The following is a 21,150-nucleotide window of genomic DNA, read 5'->3' as shown; positions in this document are numbered from 1 at the left end:
CTTTCCCCATCCATCCTACAAAAATCCCCCCCGGCCGGCCCCGCTGCCCCCCCGGGATGTGCCTGCCCTAATTGCTTACTGCCTCCTGCAGGCTTTGAAAGATGAAAAGCCCTCGACAGGGGAACGTGTTGCGGGTTCATGGTTTATTAATGGCGAGCCATCATTATTTTACCTTTCAAGCACCCGGGCGATGGTGATGCGGGAACAGGCCGGGAAGGGAAAGTGGAGGGGGGGGGGGGGGGGGGGAAGCATCGTGAACCTGCTGCGATTCTCTTCCCCGTCACCTACCATAAGGCCCCCGACGCTGCTTTCCGACGGGCGTTTTGGCAGATGGATGGTGCCCCCCCGGTAAAACAGCGTGGGAGAAGCCAGCAAACAGAGCGGCAGATGCACGGCGCCCCCGGCGCTCCATCGGGGGCTCAGCCGTCCCGGGGGGGCCCAGCTGGGGACGAGCACCCCCAGCAGCACCCAGCACAGCCCGGCTGAGATTTATTCGCCTGCTTGTTCTACCCGTTACCCATCTCCCTGTGCTCCCCTCCCAGGCATTCACCGTGAATTATCCTCCCTAATGATAAGCCCCAGGTCAGCTGGATGTCGGTGAGGATGAGGAGGGTCTAGGGAGGGGGGGCTAGGTGTGATCTGTGTCCCCCCGAGCACCAAAGGTGGGCACACGGGGCGCGCTGGTTTTCCAAGTGGTTTTTTATTGGCATAAATAATTCATACACTGTCACCTCACCAAACACTGCACGACAAACCACGGGAACGAAGGGCTAACCAGTTCTGCAGGTCACGGAGATTCGCACTCAGTCAGACAGCGGAAATTATAAATACTTTCTTAAAGTGTAGAAAACGTTATAAATGTTACTGTACAAATTTACATCGGGGAGATCCATCGTGCCTTTCTCAGCTTTTTTTTGTGTGTGTGTGTTTTTTTTCTTTCTTTTTTTTTTTTTCACCAGAAACAATTGTTCTTTTCCAGTGACAAGAGTCTTGCAACGACAACAACAAAATATATATATATATATTTATGTATATATTTATAAAAAGAAAACAGAAAGAGGAAAAACGGGAAATTAAAACCAGCTCATTCTGCAACGGTCAGAACTAACACGGAGAAAACAAAGCAGCCATCGAGTTCAGTTTGAAACTGTACAGGATTCGGAGCTTGTTATATATGTATATATCTATATACATACATATAGAGATATGTATATATATTTATATATACCTTATGTACAAGGAAATGTAACAGCGTACTTTACAGGGAACAGAAATCAAGAAGGCTGACAAAGCTTCCCGAGAAACCACTTATTTGCAAACCAAGAGAAGTTAAATTAAATTAAAATAAATTAAAGGGAGAGGAGGCAAAGCGTGCCCACCGCCCCGCCGGCTCCCACCCTGCGCCGCCCGGGGCAGCTTGGGTGGCTGGTGGCCCCCAGGAGACAGGAGATGCCAGCTGGGGTGGGGACACGTGTGTCCCACCGTCCCCAGATGTCGAGACTGAGCTGTTTGCACCGAGCCTGCAGCAGCATCTGCCAAACCCGAAGGCTGAGCAGCTCCAAGCCACAGGCACCCAGCCCAGCTCTAATTCAGCCACCCAAGAAGGGCGCTGCGGGGGTCCCCTGGGTTTGGGGATGGTTCCCTATGCATGGAGCTGCTGCTTAAAATGCCTCTCTAATATCTTGTCTCCTGCATGGAGCATCCCCAAATAAATCCCTGCCTCCCCCTGGCTCGTGCCGCTCGATGGAGCGGGCGGAGGAAGCTCCTCGCGCCGTCAGATGTCCTATTAGGGGGCATTGTGGAGAGCGGCTCCCACATCCCCTCCGTGCTGAAGGGCTGGATATTTTTAAACTAGGGAAATAAATAAAATTAAAAAAAAAAAAAAAAAAAACGCACAAAGCTGGAGTCAAAAAATAAAAAACAATGAAAAATAAATAAATAAGATTTGCATTTCTAAAAAATAATTAAGACTTTCAGAAATAAGAAGGCATGATGCAAATAACACGGCTGCACAAACAGCCGCTGCTGCGCTGAATGGAAGGGAGGGAGCTGCTCTTCTGGGCTCGTTTATGGTAAATAGAGGGCAGCTATTTTTTTGTTGGTGCCACTGTGCGATGGTCCCTCTGCTTGTGCCCTGGGGGGAGATGCCCCCAGGAAGAAAAAATAGGGCAGAAAGGGCAGAGCCGGGCTGGGCGAGACCTGTTGGCTGTAGCATCCCTCAGCAACCTTCAGACACCCAAAGCACAGCAGGTCTTCAGAAAGTCTTTCAAGTACCTCCACCACAAATCTGCACAGTGCCTGCCAGGCCAGAGGACCTTGCTACCCCTGATGCTGAGCATCAGCCACGGCATCACCTCCTTGAGCTTTCCAACACAAAGTGCCCGTGCCGTGGATTCCCCCTCGTGCCCATCCCGGGGCGCACAGAGCTGTGGGTGCTCAGCCTGCTGGCACGAGCAACAGGGACAGGAGCGGTGGGGACAGGACGTGGGGACCAGTCCCCATCCCCAGAGACCCGCAGTCCCCGGGGCTGCTGCAAGCAAAGGCATTGGTGAGAACTCAGAGAGGCTCTGAGCTTTAGTGCAACACTTTATGGCACGCACACAGAGGATGGGGAGTGCAAGAGGAGGCTTTGGGAGGGGAGGGCAGGCAGCGGAGGACACCGCTGTGGTGGCCCAGGGTGAGATGAAGCTGGTTTGTGTGAGCAAGGGAAGAGGAGGGACGTGGAGGAGGCAGAGGGCGAGCAGATGCAGAGCATCCTACATCACCAGGGCGGGGAGATGCTCGCCCACCTATGCCGAGCTCTGCTGCATCGTGCAGAGGGTCCACAAAGGGCCGGTGCTGCCCGGTGCCAGGGGAATTGGCACAGCCTGGCATGCACCCTACGCTCACCTAGGCTCACCCCCTCATGGCCAAACACAGACTCGGTCCCGCTGCCTCCTCCTCGCTTTGTGCAAAGCAGCGGGGACATGACAGCACGGCACAGGACGTGCCCCCAAAGCACCAGCCTGTTCCCCGTCCAGAGCAACCTTTTCCCAGGACCTTCTTAAGGAAGGAGCCTCCAGGACCTCCCTGTTCCCACGGCTCTTCCCACCTCCAGCGCTTAGCAGAGGCTTCTGATCCTCATCGATTTCAGCCAAAGCAGCAGAAAACACCAGCAAGAGCCGGTCGGAGGAGCAGCAAAAACCACAGTGCCGGTTAGTTTGCAGAGCTGTGTAACAGCTCCGAATTAAAACCAACTCACACCACGACTGAATTATTCAGGGCAGCTCCTGTCAAGCAATTACGCTCGGTTAGAGCCTGAGAATGCAATTTGCTCTCTGCTGTCACTTGACAGCTCATCTAATGGGCTCGGGGACCCAGCCGAGCCAGCAGGGAGAGGGAAACACCGGCACGAGACACGGCACTGGCCCCAAGATGCTGCCCCAAGAGCGGCGAGCTCGGAGCTTTGGCTGATGGATGGTGGATGTCCGGGATGCTGGGACAGCTACGGGGCTGGGAAGGGGATGCTGGCTCTGTACAACCAGAGCCTGCTCCCGCTGCTCTACAGACAAGCCCAAAAAAATAACCCACAAGATTGTCCAGCCCTCGAGCATCCGAATAACAGCCCTTGGCACGGCGCAGCTATTTCTGGAGAGAGCCCGAAGCAAGGGGGAGAGGCGAGGCAGAGAGGTCGGCTGATTAGCTCCGCGCCGGGGCCAAGGGCTAATTTAGCGGGGCCGTGTAGCTGTGCCCTGCTGAGAGGGAGAGCCAGGGGGAGCCTAAGTGGGCACGGCCGGGAGCGGAGAAGCCACTTGTGAAAGGTCACCGCTGCCCGCCACGGGGTGCCGAGGAGCGGGACGCTGCAGATGCATTTCCCGGCGGGGGGCAGCTAATAGCAGCAGCACGGAACCCGTGAATCAGCAGCGTTCCCCCTCCCCACCCCACCCCCCCCCTCGATTTTTTTTTTTCATGAAAAAGAAAATTAAATAAAATCCCTAAGAACCAAAAAGCAAGCCGGCCCCAAAGGAGCGACGTGAGCACTGACCATGCTGATTGGGATCAGAGAAGCCCTGGTGTTAAATTGAAGCCACCCAGCCCTGCTCGGCAGGGTGGTGGCCACGCAGCCACCGTGCACGCGGCCACTGTCACCCCCCTGCCGCGGCGGTGTCCCCACAGGTCCCCGGCCACCAGCCCCTCTCCGTCAGGGAGGAAGGCTGCGGGGAGCAGGCAGCTCTCCCATCCTGCAGCGCCCGCTGCTCTGCCACGGCGCCTGGAGGATAAGCGGTGAGGACGAGGAGAAGCGCAGGGGGAGGAAGGCACCGTCCCTCAGCTCCTCCGGTCACAGCCTGGAAAGGAGACAAAACGGCAGAGTCAATGTGGTTTTGCAGAAACCTTCCCAAACGCCCTCTGCACCCGTCCTGCCGACGTGTTACCGGTTAGGTTCCCAAGGGGGAAAGGGCTTGCATGCAGCGGCAGGACTCCCCAGGGGCTTTTTGTCCCTTGTCCCCACAACCTTTGGGCAGGGATGCTCCTGCACCAGAGAGGTCCCAGGACCCATCTGTGGCCCCCAGCACCAGGCACTAAGGTGGGAGCCAGCTGTGAGCAGGTTACGGGGCCGGTAACGAAGGGGAAGCTGCCAGGCAGCCCGAGTGTGGCTCGGTGGTTGCAAAATCTGCTCAGAGCCAACGGAGCAATTGCACATCAATTGCTTTGGGGTTCATCAACCTTCAGCTTTCCTTGTCCGGCCGCCGGAGCCGTCTTGGTGCCTGCTCAGAGCATGGGCTGGCAATTAACTTCCCTCCTGATTAATGGCTTAAAGTCTGGGTGATGTAGGGGCTGTCTGACTGCTGGCTTCGTGCTGCTCCCGGGAGCACCGAGCACACGGGGACACGCAGGTGGCACAGGGGACACTCAAGCCCCCAGCTTTGGGGAATAGGTAAGGAAGGGAGGTTTGGTTATCAGGGGCAGGAGGAAAAATCTGTGCAGTGGGGCACAAGCAGGACCTGCAGCAGCCAGAATTGCCCTCGCTGCTCTCCCTTAGCTCGCCCTAGGGGACCCCCACCTCTCCCCTAGGACCCTGGGGGGCGCAGGCAGGGACTTACTCCGCCGACTTCCAGAAGTGCCCCGGGTGGGAAAGGCGGCGGTTGCGCTTTGGCAGTTTCTCCAGCATGTCCATGAGCTTGGTGAAGGTGGGTCGCTCCTCCTGCTCGTAGGCCCAGCAGAAGAGCAGGATGTCCTGCAGCCACACGGGGCGAGCGCGTGAGCACCCGGAGCCGCTCCCTCGCCCACCACCACCCCTGTACCCCAGACCCACCCCGCACCCCCTGCAAGGAGCCCCGTCCCGGTCCCCACATCCTTGTGAAGGGCAGACGTGCAAGCTGGCACGGTGGCAGCAGGACAAAGCCTCACCAGAGGGACCCTTTGTTTTTTTTTTTCCTTGCGGATCGCAGGTAGCACAGCACGTTTCCCGAGGCACGTCCCCCCTCCACGCACACATGCAGGGATCCGCCCGCCCCACAGCACGTACCGAGATCTCCTTGCCCATCCCGATCTGGCTGAGGTTGGGCTTCATCCCCCGCCCCACCTGCCATATGATTGCCTCCGCCGGCTGCGTCTTGAAGGGCCACTCCCGCGCGTGCAGCTCGTACCAGATGGTGCTGGTGGGACACAGGGTTTTAGGGGCAGCAAGGGGCTGGGAGCCACCCCGAGGGGGCACGGCTCAATGTCACACACCCGCGGCCACCTCTCCCTGCCCCAAACCCATCCACAGCCTGTCCTTATGGCCAGAGATGCTCCGTGCTCATTACAAAGACATCAGTGCTGCCCTCCATCCCTGCACGCAGGAGCATGAGCAGGGGAAAGGCGAACGTCCCGACCCAGGGGAATCATCCCCAGACCCAAAACAGCTCCACCACATGGGATTCTTCAGCCACTTCCCCCTCACTTCGAGGCAGCATCAATCTCATGCGGCGATGCTGCAGGCAGGCAGCCCTGTCCGTGCCTATGGTTTTGCTCCACGTTTATAAAATTCGCTGCGAAGGGACTCGAGGGGGATAAAATATCTGCGTGTGCTGTGCTCGACAGCAGCGATTGCCACACAAGGCAGGCGGCAGGGACAAGATGCTCGGTGGGCACAGGGAGAACCCACCGCGGGATTTTGGCGGTGCCTGGATGCATTAAATGCTGCAAAATTCAAGTTTCTATCTGGGAGCTTGAGGGCTGACTTTTCTCCTTCCCCAGAGTCTCTAAAAGCTCTTCCCCTGTTACTGTCCCCAAATCACGGGAGGGGAATGATCTCCAAGGGGAGCTGTGACCGTGACAGCCCACGGGGACCGTCCAGCATCCTGCCCAGCTCGCAGGAGGGCACAGAAACATGGAAGAGTGAAATTATGAGAAAATCTTTAAAGGAAACTGCTGGCTCCTTTACTGAATTGCTCATTCTCAAATAAAAAAGAAAGTCAAAGTAACCAGCTTTCACTTAGCCTGACCAGATCCCTTAATTACTTCTTTTTTCTCTTTCCTTTTTTTTTGTCTTTGTGCTCAAGTTCTACCTTGGGGGGAGGAGAACTCCAAACCCTTTCAGCTTTAATTACGGCGGTTTTGATGGAAATATTGCCTCAGATAGGAGCTTCATGTAAAGTAACCACCGTGGCCCGCAGTCTTTAAGGTGTGCACGAGAAAATTAATCCTCCGGATAAAACCTCCAGCCCTACGCCTACCTCGGGAAACGTTTTGTTGGGGCGTGATGGGACTCCTGCCATAAAGGATGCTTTCTTCTAGATAAATAGCCGGCGTGATGAGCCGGTCGGCTGAATGCTCCCACTGAAGGAGACTCATCAATTCTCCTCTGCTCAGCCTCTTGGCATCTCCTCCCCCTGTGCGTTCAGCCCCCGTGGCAGCCACCGCCGCTCAGACCAGCGGGCATCCAGCCGGGAGGATCGGGGGGGTTGGTGGCTTTGGGATCTGTGGCCCCTTCCCACGGCATCTCCACACCACTGCATCATCCCAGCACAACCCCATCCCGCTGCAACCTCATCCCATCCCATCCCCTTCCCACGGCATCCTCATCCCATCACATCCCCTTACCATGGCTTCCTCGTCCCACTTCACCCCCATCCCACTGCGTCCCCATCCCATTCCAGGAGCTTCCCCATCAGCACCCATGCTGGGAAGAGGCAATTTCCCCAAGTCACCCTTGTCTACACGTGGAACAGGAGGACTTGGTGATCTAGGGGGTTGAACCCAAGCTCTCTGGAAGCAGGATGATGCCCCGAGCCCAGCAATGGTCTGAGGCCACACCGCAGGGACTTACCCCAGCGCAAAAACATCCGAGTGCTTGGAGAAGGGCAGCTTGTCCTCCTCGGTGTCGGGCGAGAGCTGGCGGATGATCTCGGGGGCGAGGTGGCACAACCAGCCGTTCTGGATCCGCAGCTTGTTCTCCCTCCTGCCGGCACACGGAGACAAGACCATGGGTACCGCGGGGCAGGCATCGCCACCAGCTCCCCCCAGCCCCTGCTCCTTCTCTCCATTTACGCCTGGTTTTCCCCAAGGCTGGGCTTTAACCCCACTGGGATAAACGCCAGCAGGCGTGGTGGCTTCGTGCCTGTCCCTGCCAGGTGGCGGGGCACAACTGGGGCTGGCACCTTGCTCTGTCGTGGCCCTCACTGTGACCATTGTGCCAAAATGCCTCGGAAGAGCAGGGTAAAACATTATCTTGGGTAAATCCCATCAGCACGAATGCCTGCGCTGGTTCTGCTTTGATCCAAGCAGGGGCTAGGGACCTCCAAGGGTCTCTTCCAAGCCAAATCACCCTGTAATGGTCCAGAAATCAGTGTTTTCAGGTGTTCAACCCCAAAGAGCTCCTCCAGGCCATCATTTCCATACCTCCTCAAGATCCCCGCAGCCAGTACAAATACATTGGGTACAAATACATTTGGCCAACAGCTGAGGATGATGCTGGTGGCTTCCTCCCTTCATCCTCCCACAGCACCGGTGGCACAACTCCGCGCCTCTCTCCGCTTGCTCCTGCTCCTTCTGGAGCTGCTTCACCAAATTAATGCTTCTCCCCTGACAGCAGCAAGGAGGTGGCCACAGTGGGGACATGTCCCTGACCACGGTGGTGGGACATAGGAGGGCTGGAAAGGAGCCGGCATCACCTTGGCGCTACAGCAGGCAGGGAGTGCAGAGCAGCCGGTGGGTAGCAAGATGTTAAGCAGCTTCATTGCATGTCGATGAAGAATTCGGCAGCACCGTTCTTCAGGAGGTAACAGAGCTGCCCCGTGAGAAGGAAGGGCTCGCTGTCTCCCATGGAGGAAGTTTTCCCGGTTTGTTCCTCGCTGCCTTCCCGAGGATGTGTGGGGAAGCAAACATCCCACACGACCGCTGATGGAGCCCTGGGACTCGATGGCTCCTCTCCTTGGTGCCCCACCGTGCGGGCAGTGCAATCCCGAATTTGGTGAAATTATGACAATTTGAGGTTTTGTGACAAAAGCTTGCCTGCCTTCATAACTGACCTGGCTGCTTTGAGTACCAGAGGAGCACCATCAGCCAAGCGCCGAGCACCACCGCTGAACAAGAGAGCAAGAGTGAGAGCAGAAGAGCTCTTCAGACTACTCCAAGCCACCCGGCGCCTCTCCTAATTACAGAGCAGCCCTGCAGAGCCCTGCAATGTTTAAATACAGGAAAAAATAAAGACAAGATCACCAGGATAAGATAGTTTCGATAGCCTTCTCACATGTCGCAGCGTGAGCACATCGCCATGCCAGGTGCTTGCATGAACTTCAGGCAGCCTTGTGCTGGGTGGATGAGGAGGAATTGGAAGCTCCAGCATTTTTTAGCCCTTGGGAAAACAGGCCAGGCTGTAGTCCTCAGTCACATAAAGTAACATCCCCGACCTTCACCCGACCTGCAAACATTTGCTCACATGCATGTGGGGAGCCTCCAGGGAACCCAGGTTGGGCTCAGTCACTGTTCCTCGTCTGTGAGAGAGCGTAGCCAGCTGTAAGGAGCCACCCTGAACAGGGAAACCAGACCTGCAGACACTTGCTGCTTCAGAACCTGTGGCGAATGATGAGTGCAGATCCCAGCTTTCCCCCAGCTGAAGATGCGTGGGGGCCCAGCAGTCCAGGGCAGCCACCCCCAAGGCTCCTTCTGCAGGATTTTCCCCGTGGTTTCCATTTTCCTAGCAAAACGCTGCTTGTTTCTGTTAGACCTTGTATTTCTGCCCAGCCCCGTGTACCTTCCTTCCACTCCTGAGCAGTCTTCGTGGCTTCATCCCCCAGTGTCACCCCGATCTTGGGCAGAGAAGGCCGTGCATCACCCACGGCACCAGCTTCCCATTTCCCCAGTGCCTCACCTTGCTTTTTATCTCCAGAGCATCATTGACAATAACATCGTGGAAATATCGTCGGCTCTGACCAACCGTGGGACATCCATGTCCAGCAGCACATTCATTCCCGAAAAATCTTTGCCCCCTGGCAAAATCTGCCCATTTTTACCCAAAGCCTTTTGCTGCTGCTGCAGTGAGCTGCAGCCTCGTACAGGCAGGAGCGAAGTCCCCCCAGCCACAACCTCTCCAGCAACACCTTCTGCAGTGGGTGAGGCCAAAAGCAGCCCCAGAGGGCCAGCTGGGCACCGCACAACCCGCAATGTTTTTTTGTTCAGTATTACCCAAACCAGAAAACAAAACCTCTATTCTTTTTCCCCTCCTTTCCTTTCCCCCACCCAGCTTTGCTTTTCTTCCTTTGAATGCTGAAACTCTGTGCTGCCATGCATACAGCTTGCAAACCTCCCAAAACACTTTAAAAAAATAATAATAATAATAATAGGGAGCATTTACCAAATGTGCTTGACTTCAAACTGAAAGAGATAGCGAAACATTGCAACGCTGTAAATGTCCCGAGCTTGGCTCTCTGCTTGCTGTGCTGTGCTCCATGCCCTGGCTCGGTGCAGACACCACGGCCAGATGTCCGCAGCATCCAAAAGGTCACCAGCACGGCATCATTCAGCAGCCAAGGAGCACGGGATAGAGCAGATGCCGTCAGATTATACCAATATCGTTGGGGAAAGAACAAGGAATTAAAGCAGCTTTCCTGGCCCTGGTGAAGTGGAGCCCAAGGACACCCAAAGACTCCCTTGTCCTAGTGCCCACCAAGGCTGCAGACCCAAGCAGCCATGTGCAAATGAGCTTTTTGGGTCCCTCCCCATGTCCCCAGCTCAAAGGGGAGCTCCAGGACTGGGGACAAACCCGGGACTGCCATCGCGCCGTGTCCTACCTGCCTGCTTGGAGAACGCCCGAGATGCTGAAGAGGCCGAAGTCCGTGATCACCACCTTCCCGTTGTCGTAGAAAACATTTTTGGACTTGAGGTCCTTGTGAAGGATCCCCTTGGCGTGCAGGTACCCCATCCCCTAGGGCAGAACGGAGAGGAAAAAAAAGCTGAACAAGAAGCACAAACGAAGAGGATAACAGCAGAAAAGGGGCAACCCCATGACTGCTCCCTGATTAATTGATTACGCAGAGAAAGAAATGGCAAAGCAAAGCAGCATCCCTGAAATCCTCCGCTGGGAAATCGATGGTGATGTTTTCGCCTTCATTCTCTTTTGGGGTTGGGAGCAGAGGGGGAACAAGGCAGCGCTCTCCATCCCACTATCACATCCCCTGCCGGAGCCATTAGGGCTTCCCACGTGCACACCGGCACGGTTAGACTTGGAACAAGAGCCTCGCAGGAGTCCTGCCTTAATTCCCTTCCCCTAGGAAAAACTACTTGGCAGTTAATTAAAATTATTGCTAATGAGGCAAAAAAAAGGCCGCGGGTGGGAAATCCAAACTCGGCTGCACCGGGCTTGTTGCGCATCATCTGATGGAGCAGCCTGCGGGCGGACACGTAGCTCAACGGGACGGCGCTGGGGACATTTATCCTGGCTGCAAGGCTCATGGTGCTGTCCCACTTTTCATCCTCCTAAGCAGACTGGGGAAACTTGTTCCAGATGGAAGGACCCGAGGATAAATGCTGAAGGGGCTACTGAACTGTTGCTTGAGAGCAATTATCAGTTCTCCACCACTGGCACAGGAGGGTTGAAGTGGGTTTCCACAAGGCACCATCCTATCTCTGATCATTTCACGTATGGCCACGGACCACGTGGGAACCCGCCCCGGATAACCAGGGGGGCTGCAGATGCCCGAGGTGCCACAGCCAGAGCTGGATTCGTTAGGGGTCTGCAAGTCCCAGCACACGGAGCGATGATAAGGTTTAAAAATCTGCTGTAAGACACCACCAGTACCTTCGTGCCTCACATTCTTCATGCAGTAGCTGTACGGTGCTGCATCTACCGTGCAATTATTTTCCAGCATTTTGGGGCCATCAATCACCCTGCAATCAGCTCGTGAATGCTGCGCATCCTGAGCTCGACCACCACACCAAAATCTGGGTGCGCACTCAGACCCAAAGGCTCTGTCCCTGCGCCTCGGGAGGAGGGTGCAGCCTCCACGACCTCCTGCTGAGGGTCTTGGGAAGAGGCTGGGTTTGGGGACCGAGTTACAGAGCTGGGATGCAGTGTTAGAATGGGAAAGGATGCTTCCCAAAGGGGCTGTGGGTGCCAAGGTCCAGGTTGGACCATCCTCCAGCAGTGCCACCGAGCCTCCTGCGAGCTGCACGCAGTGACTGCCACGATGGATCTGCTCCATGACGCATTCAGAGACCAGGGAGCATGGGCAAAACTTTGCTGTAGGCATTCCCAGAGGAGCAATCAGCCCCTCTGACAAAGCCGGGGCCTCCACGAGGGATACCACAGATCCCAGAGCAAATTCCAGCCGATACAATGCACGGCACAGCAGCGCTGTCATTTGCTCCGATGCCCCGCGTGAGCGAAAAGCCAGCTCCCTCTGCCGGCTTCGCTCCTTAAACAAATTAACTTTCGGCTCCCAAGGATCGCAGCAGAACAAGAGCCCTTGCACCCGGTAATCCAATAAGCTTAAAGGATCTCTTGTCTCATGCGGAGAATCAAAGGATAAAGTCACTCAAGTGCTGGGCTGGGCAGTGGAGCTGAAGCTCCCCGTGTCGCCCAACCCGCACCTCCTCGGGGTGCTGCTCCCCAGTCCTGCCAAAGCCCATCCCGTGCAATTAGACCTCTGCTAATTGCAGCTCCACTGCCTCCTCAGGGCAGAGCCAGCATCCCCTGCCCAGTGCGGGTTGCAGGGGGCACCCAACCAAGTCGTAATAGAGGAGAGGATGCAGGAGAGCAGGTTTGCCGTCGGGGATGAAGCTGGGTCTACGGCACTTTTGCTGATTTGCTTCGGCAGATCTCACGGGTGACTTTTTCACCGTGATGCTCCCTTCTCATGGGTCCAGCCCTGCTGAGATCTCCTGTGCTGGTGTTTCCTTGCAATACCACGAAGGGCTTCGGATCCCCAACCCACGCCGAACACACGGGCAGGCACAGGAGACAGCAGCCTCCCAGCCCGCTCCTTGAAACCCCAACCAGTGGGAGGAAACAACTGGTACGGAGAGAGGGGCCGACCCGAGCCATCAACTCCTGCTGTGAGCATTTGGGAGGCAAGAACATATTTGATGCCTGAGATGTTTGCTCAGCAGGAAAAATCCTTCTTTTAAAAATAGAAAATACAAATTAGGAAAAAATAAAAATAAAAAAAAGTGGACACACCAAATTCAGCCCAGAGCTTTGCAAGAAGGTGCCACCAGGCAGGCTGGGGCATGCGTGGGGTGGACGGTGTAACCCAAGGGGCTGGGAGCACCCATGGGATGGGCATGGAGCCCCACGGGGTGGGCCAGGAGCACCCATGTCCAGCTGGGTGCCCCAGCACAGCCCAGCAAAGACATGGGGCTCACCTCTTGTTGCTTCTCCCCATCACCACGACGCAGGGCTCAGCCACATCTGCCCAGCGCCCCTTGCACCTCCCTGGCCTCTGCTCCCCGTCCCTCCCAGCCCCATGAACCCACAGCAACTTTCCCCCAACTATTTTTTTCTTCACGTCAGGAGGAGAGGAATGTCCACCTGCGGAAGAGCTGGACCTAAAACTCCTTCACCTCCAAGGGGGAAGAGGAGCTGGCACCAGGCTGGGCCAGCCGCGGTGCCCTTGGATCCCCCGGGAGCTGCAGGGAGCCCTTCCAGCAGTGCCCATGGATCCCCCGGGAGCTGTAGGGATCTCTGCCAGCCCCGTGTTTTGGACCCAGAAGGTGCTGTGGGTGCTGGGCCAGCTTGGCAGGGTGCTGACAGGCACACGGGGGGGTCCTGCCCCCCTGCAGTGCCACCGTCTCCCCCCCAGCACGCCGTACCTTCACGATCTCTTGCGCTATCTGCCTCGTCTTGTTGACGTCCAGGACGATTTTGGCGTCTCTCACCACCGAGTAGAGAGTCCGTCCTTTGCACAGGCTGGAAGGACAGGAGAAGGGAGAAGATAACAGCACGGCCGACAAATGCCCTGCCCAGCAACATCCCCCCATGACAAGGGCAGGGGTGGCAGACAGCCACCGGGGGTGGCACACCTAGGGGTGTACCGGGGGCTTAGCAGCGATACTGGGGGCACTGGGAGGGAGGGAGCCAACTCTGCCAACCCTGGTGCCAACCCTGGTGTCATCCCCGGGGCTCATCCCCATCTTGTCCCCATGTCCCGGCCAGCAGCAGCCCAGCTGGCCCTCTCGCTGCAAGCATCTTTTTAATTTATTTTTTTTTATTTTTTTGGTGCAAAACTGTCCGCGTCTCCTCCCCGCCTCTTCCCCTGTGGGATACAATGCTCACAGATGTAACATGAGTCAAAAGAGGAAAGACAGGGAGAAAAAAAATAAAAAACACACACAAAAAAAAAACCAATGCACTGTACAATGTCCTCCAATTTTCCTTCTCGTACCAATTACAGTAAAATCTATTTACAGAGCCTTAATTACCAAAGGCAGCTGTAGGGGGAGGGGGGGCATATAAACCAATTAAAAATATATTGACATTTGAATATCATAATGGAGTACGTGGGTGGATGCTGCCTCGACTCCCGCCCACAAAAAAGGGGCTTTTTTTTGCTTTTCTACATCCACCCACGCTCATTACAGGCAACTTTGGAGGGATGGGACTGGATACCTGTGCCTGAGAAACAAAGCGCCAGGCAGGCGCGCGTCTCGTTAGAGAGGCTTCAGGAAGCGCAGACGTTAATTGATCTTGTTCTCGTTAACAAACAAGAAGTTGCAGGATTTAACTCCTGTCCGCGCTCCCCTCCCCCTGCCCACTGCTGTCCCTTGGGATGCAAAGCAAAGGCAGGTGTAGATGTCCCCAAATTTCCACCCAACAGCAGGGGCTTGCCTCCAGAAAGCGGGGAAACGCTGAGCTCCCGGCAGCACTTTTGGGGATTAAATTGGTTGGGTTGGGATAAATCCTTGCTTGCTCCTCTCAGACGGGCTTACAGCACCTCCTGCCCCAACGCCCAAATCTCCACGTGGCTAACGAGCACCATTGCCAAACTGCACCAACAAGCACCATTCCCAGGTCGAGCAGTGAAGCAGGAACAGGAGCGAGCCAAAATTTCACACATTTTGGGAAGGCGACGGCACCTTTCAAAGCACATTCCTGCAGATCATGTAGGAAATAGCCTTGCCACGTGCACACGAGCTGGGCAGACACCGCAGGGCTCGGGGCATCCTCGCACCCACCCGTGCAGCTGCCTGCTCGCCCCTGCCCTGCCGCCAGCGCCTGCAGGAGCCACGCTTGTGACCGCCCGAGCTGCAGCATCCGCAGTCGTGGACGTCAGTTTTCTCTAGCTAAACCAGCTGCTTTATCTGCCGAATAGTTTGCCTGCAGTCGGGGACAAATATGAGTTTTTCTGAAGATTAGGATGCCGGTGCTCTCAATATTGCTTGGGAATGAGTGATAAAGGCAATCCGTGCCCCTGGCTTTCTGCAGCTGGAATTAAAGGGGGCAGAATAATAACGGACACAAATTCTGTCTCCACCGTGAAGTTTTCTGCATTGATTTGCTAAATAGCCTTGTAGAGCTTAAGCCCCACGAGGCAACAGGTTAACAGCTTCAGCCCCAGCTCGCCGTCCCTGGCTGCGCACACACACACACACGTTATCACAACTCTCCCCAACCCGCAGCAAATGCTGATTTCCCTCCGGAGCAAACTGTTACCAGAAGTTGCTCATGGGCCGGATTAGTTATGAATCAACACTACAAATTCAACTTAAGAACTTCGCTTTGATTTCAGCCCCGAAGTGAGTTAACATCAGCTGTTTTCCTGGAATAAAAAGGGCTGGTTAGGAGGAAAAAAAAAACAGCCACCGATTGCTGCCTCTCCAAAGTGCAGCGATAAATCCTTTCCGATGAGATTCCCATCTCTGCTGCCTTCCCAGCCCTGGGGGCTCCACGAAGGGAGGCAGAGGCCGCAGGAGCCCCAATACTTGAGGACACGTGGCCACCGCTGCTCCGTCCCTGGGGACGCAGCCCCGTGACTCGTTCCCCGCTGATGAATAGCTCCTCGGCGTGAATTCACCCAGCCGACGCCGCACCGGGTGTTTGCTAGCGATTTCTCGCTGGATAAGGAGCTGCCAACGCAGCCACAAAGCCCTGTTTGCACCTATTATGCAGCACCTGAGTCTATTTAGCAAGCACCTGCGGAACCTTTTCAAGGCAGCCCCCGGCAATTTGGGTCCCTCTCGTTCCTCGCCCGCTGTGAATAGTCCCCATCCGGGCGGGAGGAGCGGGCACGGAGCGCTCAAAGCGCACAAAGCGAGGTGCCAGGGGCGCACGCACACGTCCCTGCCTCGAGTGATCGGTGCTGGGAGGTGGCACCCACCCCACTTCGGATCACACAGAGTGACACCTGAAACGAAGGTGAAATAAACCTCTCTGCACCCAGGCAAGGTGGTGACACGAGACTGAACCCACCCAAAGCTGACAGGGGGATGCTCAAATCCCTCCAAAGCCAGGGTCCCTGGTCCTCACATCGACCCCAAATGTTCCCTCGCAGCCTTCCCGGCCCCAGGACAGCCCCGGCCCCATCCCACTGCAGATGCTTGCTATTCAAGACGAGTTTTTGAAGTGTTCAGCCAAGCAAGCCAAATCCCAAATTGCTTTATAAACACTCTGCATTTCACCAGCGTGGGCTGGAGACATCAGCAACGGGAGCAAAGCCAAAGTGACTTGCAGAGGAACAATTCGGGAGGGATGAGTTAGGAAGAGCAGGAGCACTGCTTCTTGATATTTCTGCCATTTGATGGGGGAACAGCCTCGTCCTCATTGCAGTACTGATGGTCATCACCTCGATAGGGTTTAAGACCTCAGCCTGGCTCCTGCTCACTCGTGCTGGAACAAATTCTGCACCTCGGCGGCCGTGCTCAGCTCGTGACGCTGTCACTTCAGCAGGTTTTTTGCGCTTTTCTTCGCCCTGCCCAGCCATCCATACAAATGTGACGGTGGGCCATTAAATAGGATCTAAATAGGATCATTCTGAACACCCCAAAGTGATAAATGCCAGACTTCGGGCAGCTCATGGCTTGCTGCTGAATTGATGTATGGGGAACCGGCTCAGATGCCATGGTGATAGCCGGCATCATCCGCCCAGGGGAGAGACAGGAGGAGAGAGTGGGAATTACTAATAAGTGCTTTAATATAAAGCTACCCCTGCCAGCAGGTCACATCTGAGCTCGGGCAAAGCCGGAGCAAAGGAAGGGCTCCGCAGAGACTGCTTGGATGCTTCCTGATCCACCATCAGTTTACTGCTTATTAGCATTTTGCCAAAAAGGAGCGATTTGGGGGCAATATTAAGAAAGACGCCGTCACAGCAAGCAGAGCCACATTGCTGGGACTCGCTACTTGGCAAGCAGGACCAGCACAGGGACAGCTGGCACGTGTCGGGTGCCGTGCAGGAACCCAGAGCTGCGTGATGCCCAGCTGGGATGCCAGCAGCACCCGGTGTGACTGGGGACTGAGAAATCCCAGCCCTGCCAGGGCTGGTTTCAGCAGGATGCTCCACTGCCGAAACCTCTGCATGAAGCCCAGCAGCTCTTCCCTTAGCTGCCTAACACCCCGAGACCAAGTGGGGGAACATCCCAGCCCTGGGACTTCAGCTTTAACTTCATTTTCCACCTCACTGCTACGCCCTCTGGCAGGCAGGGAGCCGCCTTCCCTCCTCGCTCCCTGCGCTTGTGACAAGCGCCGCGTGGGGTTTCCTTCCTCCCGGGCACTGGGAGAACACAATCCTTCCTTGCTGGGCCACAAAAACAACGAGTGCATCAGCCCAAGGCACTGCCAAGCAGCAGCAGCATCGAGTCCCGACCTTCCTGGAGCATCCCTGGGAAGGTAAAACACTTCCCAGGACAAACGCCACCTCCCAGCCGAAGCCAGGCTCTCCCTGGCTTTATCAAGCAGGAAACACTTGTTTCCATACAAAAATCTCCCAGCTCCCAGAGCTCCAGCAGCAAGGCGCTCAGCACCATCCAGGAGCAAGCTGTTCAGCCCCAGCACCCAGCTTGGGGCAAAGGAGGCACAAAGACACGTTGCTGTGCTCAGCCCTCGCTTGCTGCCCCATGGAAACATCCTCAGATGGGCACGGGGCAGGCAGCTGGATTTTCCTCCCTGATATCACAGAGCCAGCAGGGCTGGGGGAGGAGGAGGGCAATCAGCCCCTTTAAACAGCAGCTACAGCCCTGGCATGGCTTTGGAAGAAAGTAGTTATTTGGAAAAAGCCAACTCTATGCATTTTTATTTCAAGGAGATAGTGCCGGAGGAGGCGAGCTCTTCTACAGCTGCTTTGAAAACAGCCACGAGACAGGTGAATGCAAAGCAGCCACGGTCCCAAGAGGCTTATCTAAAGCCCCGATGGCAAACAAGTCGCCCCAGAATACTTGATACGTGGTGCCTTTGGAAAGGGTACACTCGTAATCGGCTTGGGGAGGGCTGGCTGGATGCACGGGGACATGCGAGGATGATTTCACCCCTCCTTGTAGCCTAATGTGTTCCCTGCTCCCTGACCCCCCTGCTACTCCGAACTTCAGGACGCCAAAGAAATAGAGAAACACCTGCTTTTGAAGAAGCAGCGAGCCTTGTGATCAAGACAGCAGCTTCCCTCGAACCTGACTGCTTGGGAATAGCCATCGTAATAATCGTTAACTAAAGCAAAAACAAACCAAAACAAAAAACTGTGTTTGCTCCCTTAATGTGCTGCCCACAAGGAGCTGGCCACGGGGATGGATCAGAGGCTGCCAGCCGGGACTTGGACTCGAGACTCAGCCCCAAGCTCTCACTCCACCACAAAGCACACCCCAGAGGACCGTGCCGGTGCCTTTCCCCGTCCCCAAACCCTCCTCACCCCGAATATTTCGGTCTCCTCCCCTCCCGTCCCGCTCCTCCCGCTGCCACGAGCACCGCTGTCTCCAGGCGGAAGATATATGCCCGCTTAATGTATATATTAATACACGTATTGACTTTCCCGTTGTCAGTCGTTATCAAGATTTATCCAGCCTGATGGCCTCCTATTGATTGGAAAGAAGTGTATTCCCACGGGTCAATCAATTCTGATCCAGCCTGTGGCAAGAAGTCAATACCTATTTATTATGTGATCTATGGGCTTCATTACTTTAAATGCTATGGAAGGAGAAGCGCAGCAGAAGCTGGAGGAGAAAAACAACCGAAAAGGCAGGAAAGGAGGCTGCTCCTCCAGCCCCAAAGCAACTGCTGGAGGACTCCAGTGCACGAGGAGGTTCACGGGAGGCAAAACCCTGCTGATTCTGCTCCCCGACAAAGCACCCGAGGGAGAGAAGCCCCCGTCCCTTGAATCCCGTTAATATTCATCCCCCAGCTCCCTAAGCATTAAGGTCTACAAGCCCCAAATCCTGCGCAGCTGAGCTGGGACACTGTAAATGTCAGGAGGAGCGGAGCTCCCCTAATTGCAGAAACAGGGGGCCAGAGCTCCCGGGCGCTGCAGGCCCACCCCTTTACCCCAGCAGCCTGCTGTTTGGGTCATTTAAACCTCAAAGCCCTGGGTGTTTTCCTCCTTTCAGTCCTTTTCCAGTTTGATCATGGATGGAGTGAGAGGAGCACATCCCTGCAGCTTCCCCAACCCCAGGTGCTCGCCGGGACGGGAGGTGATGCAGGGAACACAGGGGGGACCAACAGCACCCAGCCTGCAATAAAAAACACCACGACAAAACAGCTCAAAATGGGACCCTTGAGCTAGAGATCACCAAACGGGCACTTTTCATCCTCGATGTCTGGCTCGCGAGCAGCCTTGCTGGGCGGTGCGGATGTCTCGCTATGCCAAGCCAGCTGCCAGCCCTCTGCCGAGCGGCTGCTTTGCACAGAGATGCCTTCAAATCTCATGTCTCAAGTGCCTCATTGCCCAGAGCAGAGCTGGGAATGCTTTCCCTTGGTTTATGCTCTTCCCCAGCACTCCTCCATGGGCCAGCCATGGGGAGCCTCTGGGAGCTGCTCCCTCTCCAGCACAAGAACCCAACGTTCCCCTGCTGAAAGGCACCTTCGGCAAATTAATCCTCCTTACGTGGACCTGGCCTTGTCAAGCTTAATTCTTTATGTTCTTCAGCGTTCTCCTTGGTCTTCCCGGCAGGTTACACCAGGGACATCAATCAGAGCGCTCCCGGCGGCTCCTCTGCCCAGGCAGGAGGCTCGCAGCAAAGGACCTGGCTCCTGGTTGCACCCCGGTAAATCTGGGGCCCCTCTAGCATTGCACCATGAGGAGCAAGAGTCCAAAACTCAGCCAGGAGCATCCCAGGCCGCTGGGCACACAGCTCCTGCTAAGCTTTCCCATCCTTTTTTCCTGCTTGCAAGCAACTTTCCCATCCCACGAGAGCCCTCCGCAAAAAGCCCCAAGCTGCTGAGCCCCTCTCCCAGACCCCGGAGTGCCAGAAAGGATCGATAAGCACCAAAATTTGGGTCTTCTTTTTTTTTTTTTTTTTTTTTTCCCAGGAAGGCGCACGTAGACTCCCAGAAACCCGGGGGTGGCTCGAGCCTTTTTGGCAGCACTGTAGAACTGTGATACTCTGTCCTGGCGGGGTCCCCCTGGGTGGCCGAGGCGTCACCTCCCTCCTGGTGGCTGCGGATGGGGACAGCAGCAGCGTGAGCTCACCCGGACCCAGCTTCATCTCATTCATCGCCAGCAAAAGCCGCTCCTGGCTCCCCCGCGTGCTGCACAAACCACAATTTCTCACTCCCTCCTCTCCACCCAGCCAAGGACTGGGGAGCTGCTCCCCGCGCTGTCCATTAAACACCACTCGCGGCACCACGGCTCCCACCCGCTCTCGCTCGAGACTAATTAAGATGAATGCTAACTGTCCCCACCGCTCATTACCCGAGAGAAAATCCATTAGCGACTCCGGCGGAGCCGCCACCGTGCAAACCACCGCTGCATTCCTACGAGCAGCTGAATTTCTCCCCCTTTTCCTGACTTGTGGGCTCATGCTGGGAGGAGACACCTCGGGATGCTCGGGCTGGAGCAATGGTTACCGGAGAAGAAGGCAGCCCTGCCTCAGTTTCCCCTCAGCTGTAATGTTGATTCCACGTCAGGAAAATGCATGTGGGCTGCGGGGCTTGGAGGGGAAGATCGCTGCCTGCTGATGAGCGGCCTGGAATAACACGATTGAGCAGGAAGGAAGACGCAGGGATGTGAAAAGGCAAAAATAAACCCTCCTATAAATAACCCCTCCGGGCTGCACGGCGCGGTGAAGCCCCTTGCAGGCAGAGCAGCTGCTTGGAGCGTGCCGCAGGAAGCTGGGGGGGCTGCAATAGCTGCCAGGGGTTTCGCTTCCCTTGGTGGGGAAAATTCTCCGTGTCCTTGCGTGGGCATCTCTGGGCACCCCCAAGGAGCAGGGCCCCTCCCAGGAGGGCCAGCAGCTCCTGTCTGTGCATCCTCAGCATCCCAGCGCCTTGGACCATCCCCACGCACCAGCTCCTGCCTGTACCATGGTGGAAGGGGCTCCGAGACGTGGAAGGGACCCCAGGCACCAGGGAGCATCCCTGCCCGGGGCAGCACCACAAGAGCCCCAGTGGTGCTGCTGAGGATGTGGCAGCAGAATAAAGCCCCACGGGGAGCCCCAAAGGGAGTAACATGTGCCTGGAAATTACCCCGGGGCTAAGGGCCATGCAGTCATTTTCCCAAAAATCCAGAGTCTGCTCTCTGCGCCTCCATCCACCACCCTCCTCCTCCTCAGCTCTCC

At 56.0% G+C, this 21,150-nt stretch overlaps 1 protein-coding gene across 1 annotated transcript in view; it reads right to left on the bottom strand.

Moving 5' to 3' along the window:
* Nucleotides 1-681: 681 nt before the first annotated feature.
* Nucleotides 682-21,150, bottom strand: part of KSR2 (kinase suppressor of ras 2) — a 52,302-nt gene continuing 31,833 nt past the window's right edge. The window contains exons 16-21 of the mRNA XM_035340897.1: nt 13,273-13,369; nt 10,254-10,387; nt 7,292-7,423; nt 5,507-5,636; nt 5,082-5,215; nt 682-4,325 (exon numbers count right to left, since the gene is read on the bottom strand). Of these exons, the coding sequence (XP_035196788.1) occupies nt 4,319-4,325; nt 5,082-5,215; nt 5,507-5,636; nt 7,292-7,423; nt 10,254-10,387; nt 13,273-13,369 (634 nt within the window). The 3' untranslated portion in view covers nt 682-4,318. The remainder of the gene's footprint in view (nt 4,326-5,081; nt 5,216-5,506; nt 5,637-7,291; nt 7,424-10,253; nt 10,388-13,272; nt 13,370-21,150) is intronic.

Source organism: Oxyura jamaicensis, chromosome 15 (genome assembly GCF_011077185.1).
Source record: "Oxyura jamaicensis isolate SHBP4307 breed ruddy duck chromosome 15, BPBGC_Ojam_1.0, whole genome shotgun sequence".
Taxonomy (NCBI): Eukaryota; Metazoa; Chordata; class Aves; order Anseriformes; family Anatidae; genus Oxyura; species Oxyura jamaicensis.
This window is presented reverse-complemented; position numbering and strand designations above follow the sequence as displayed.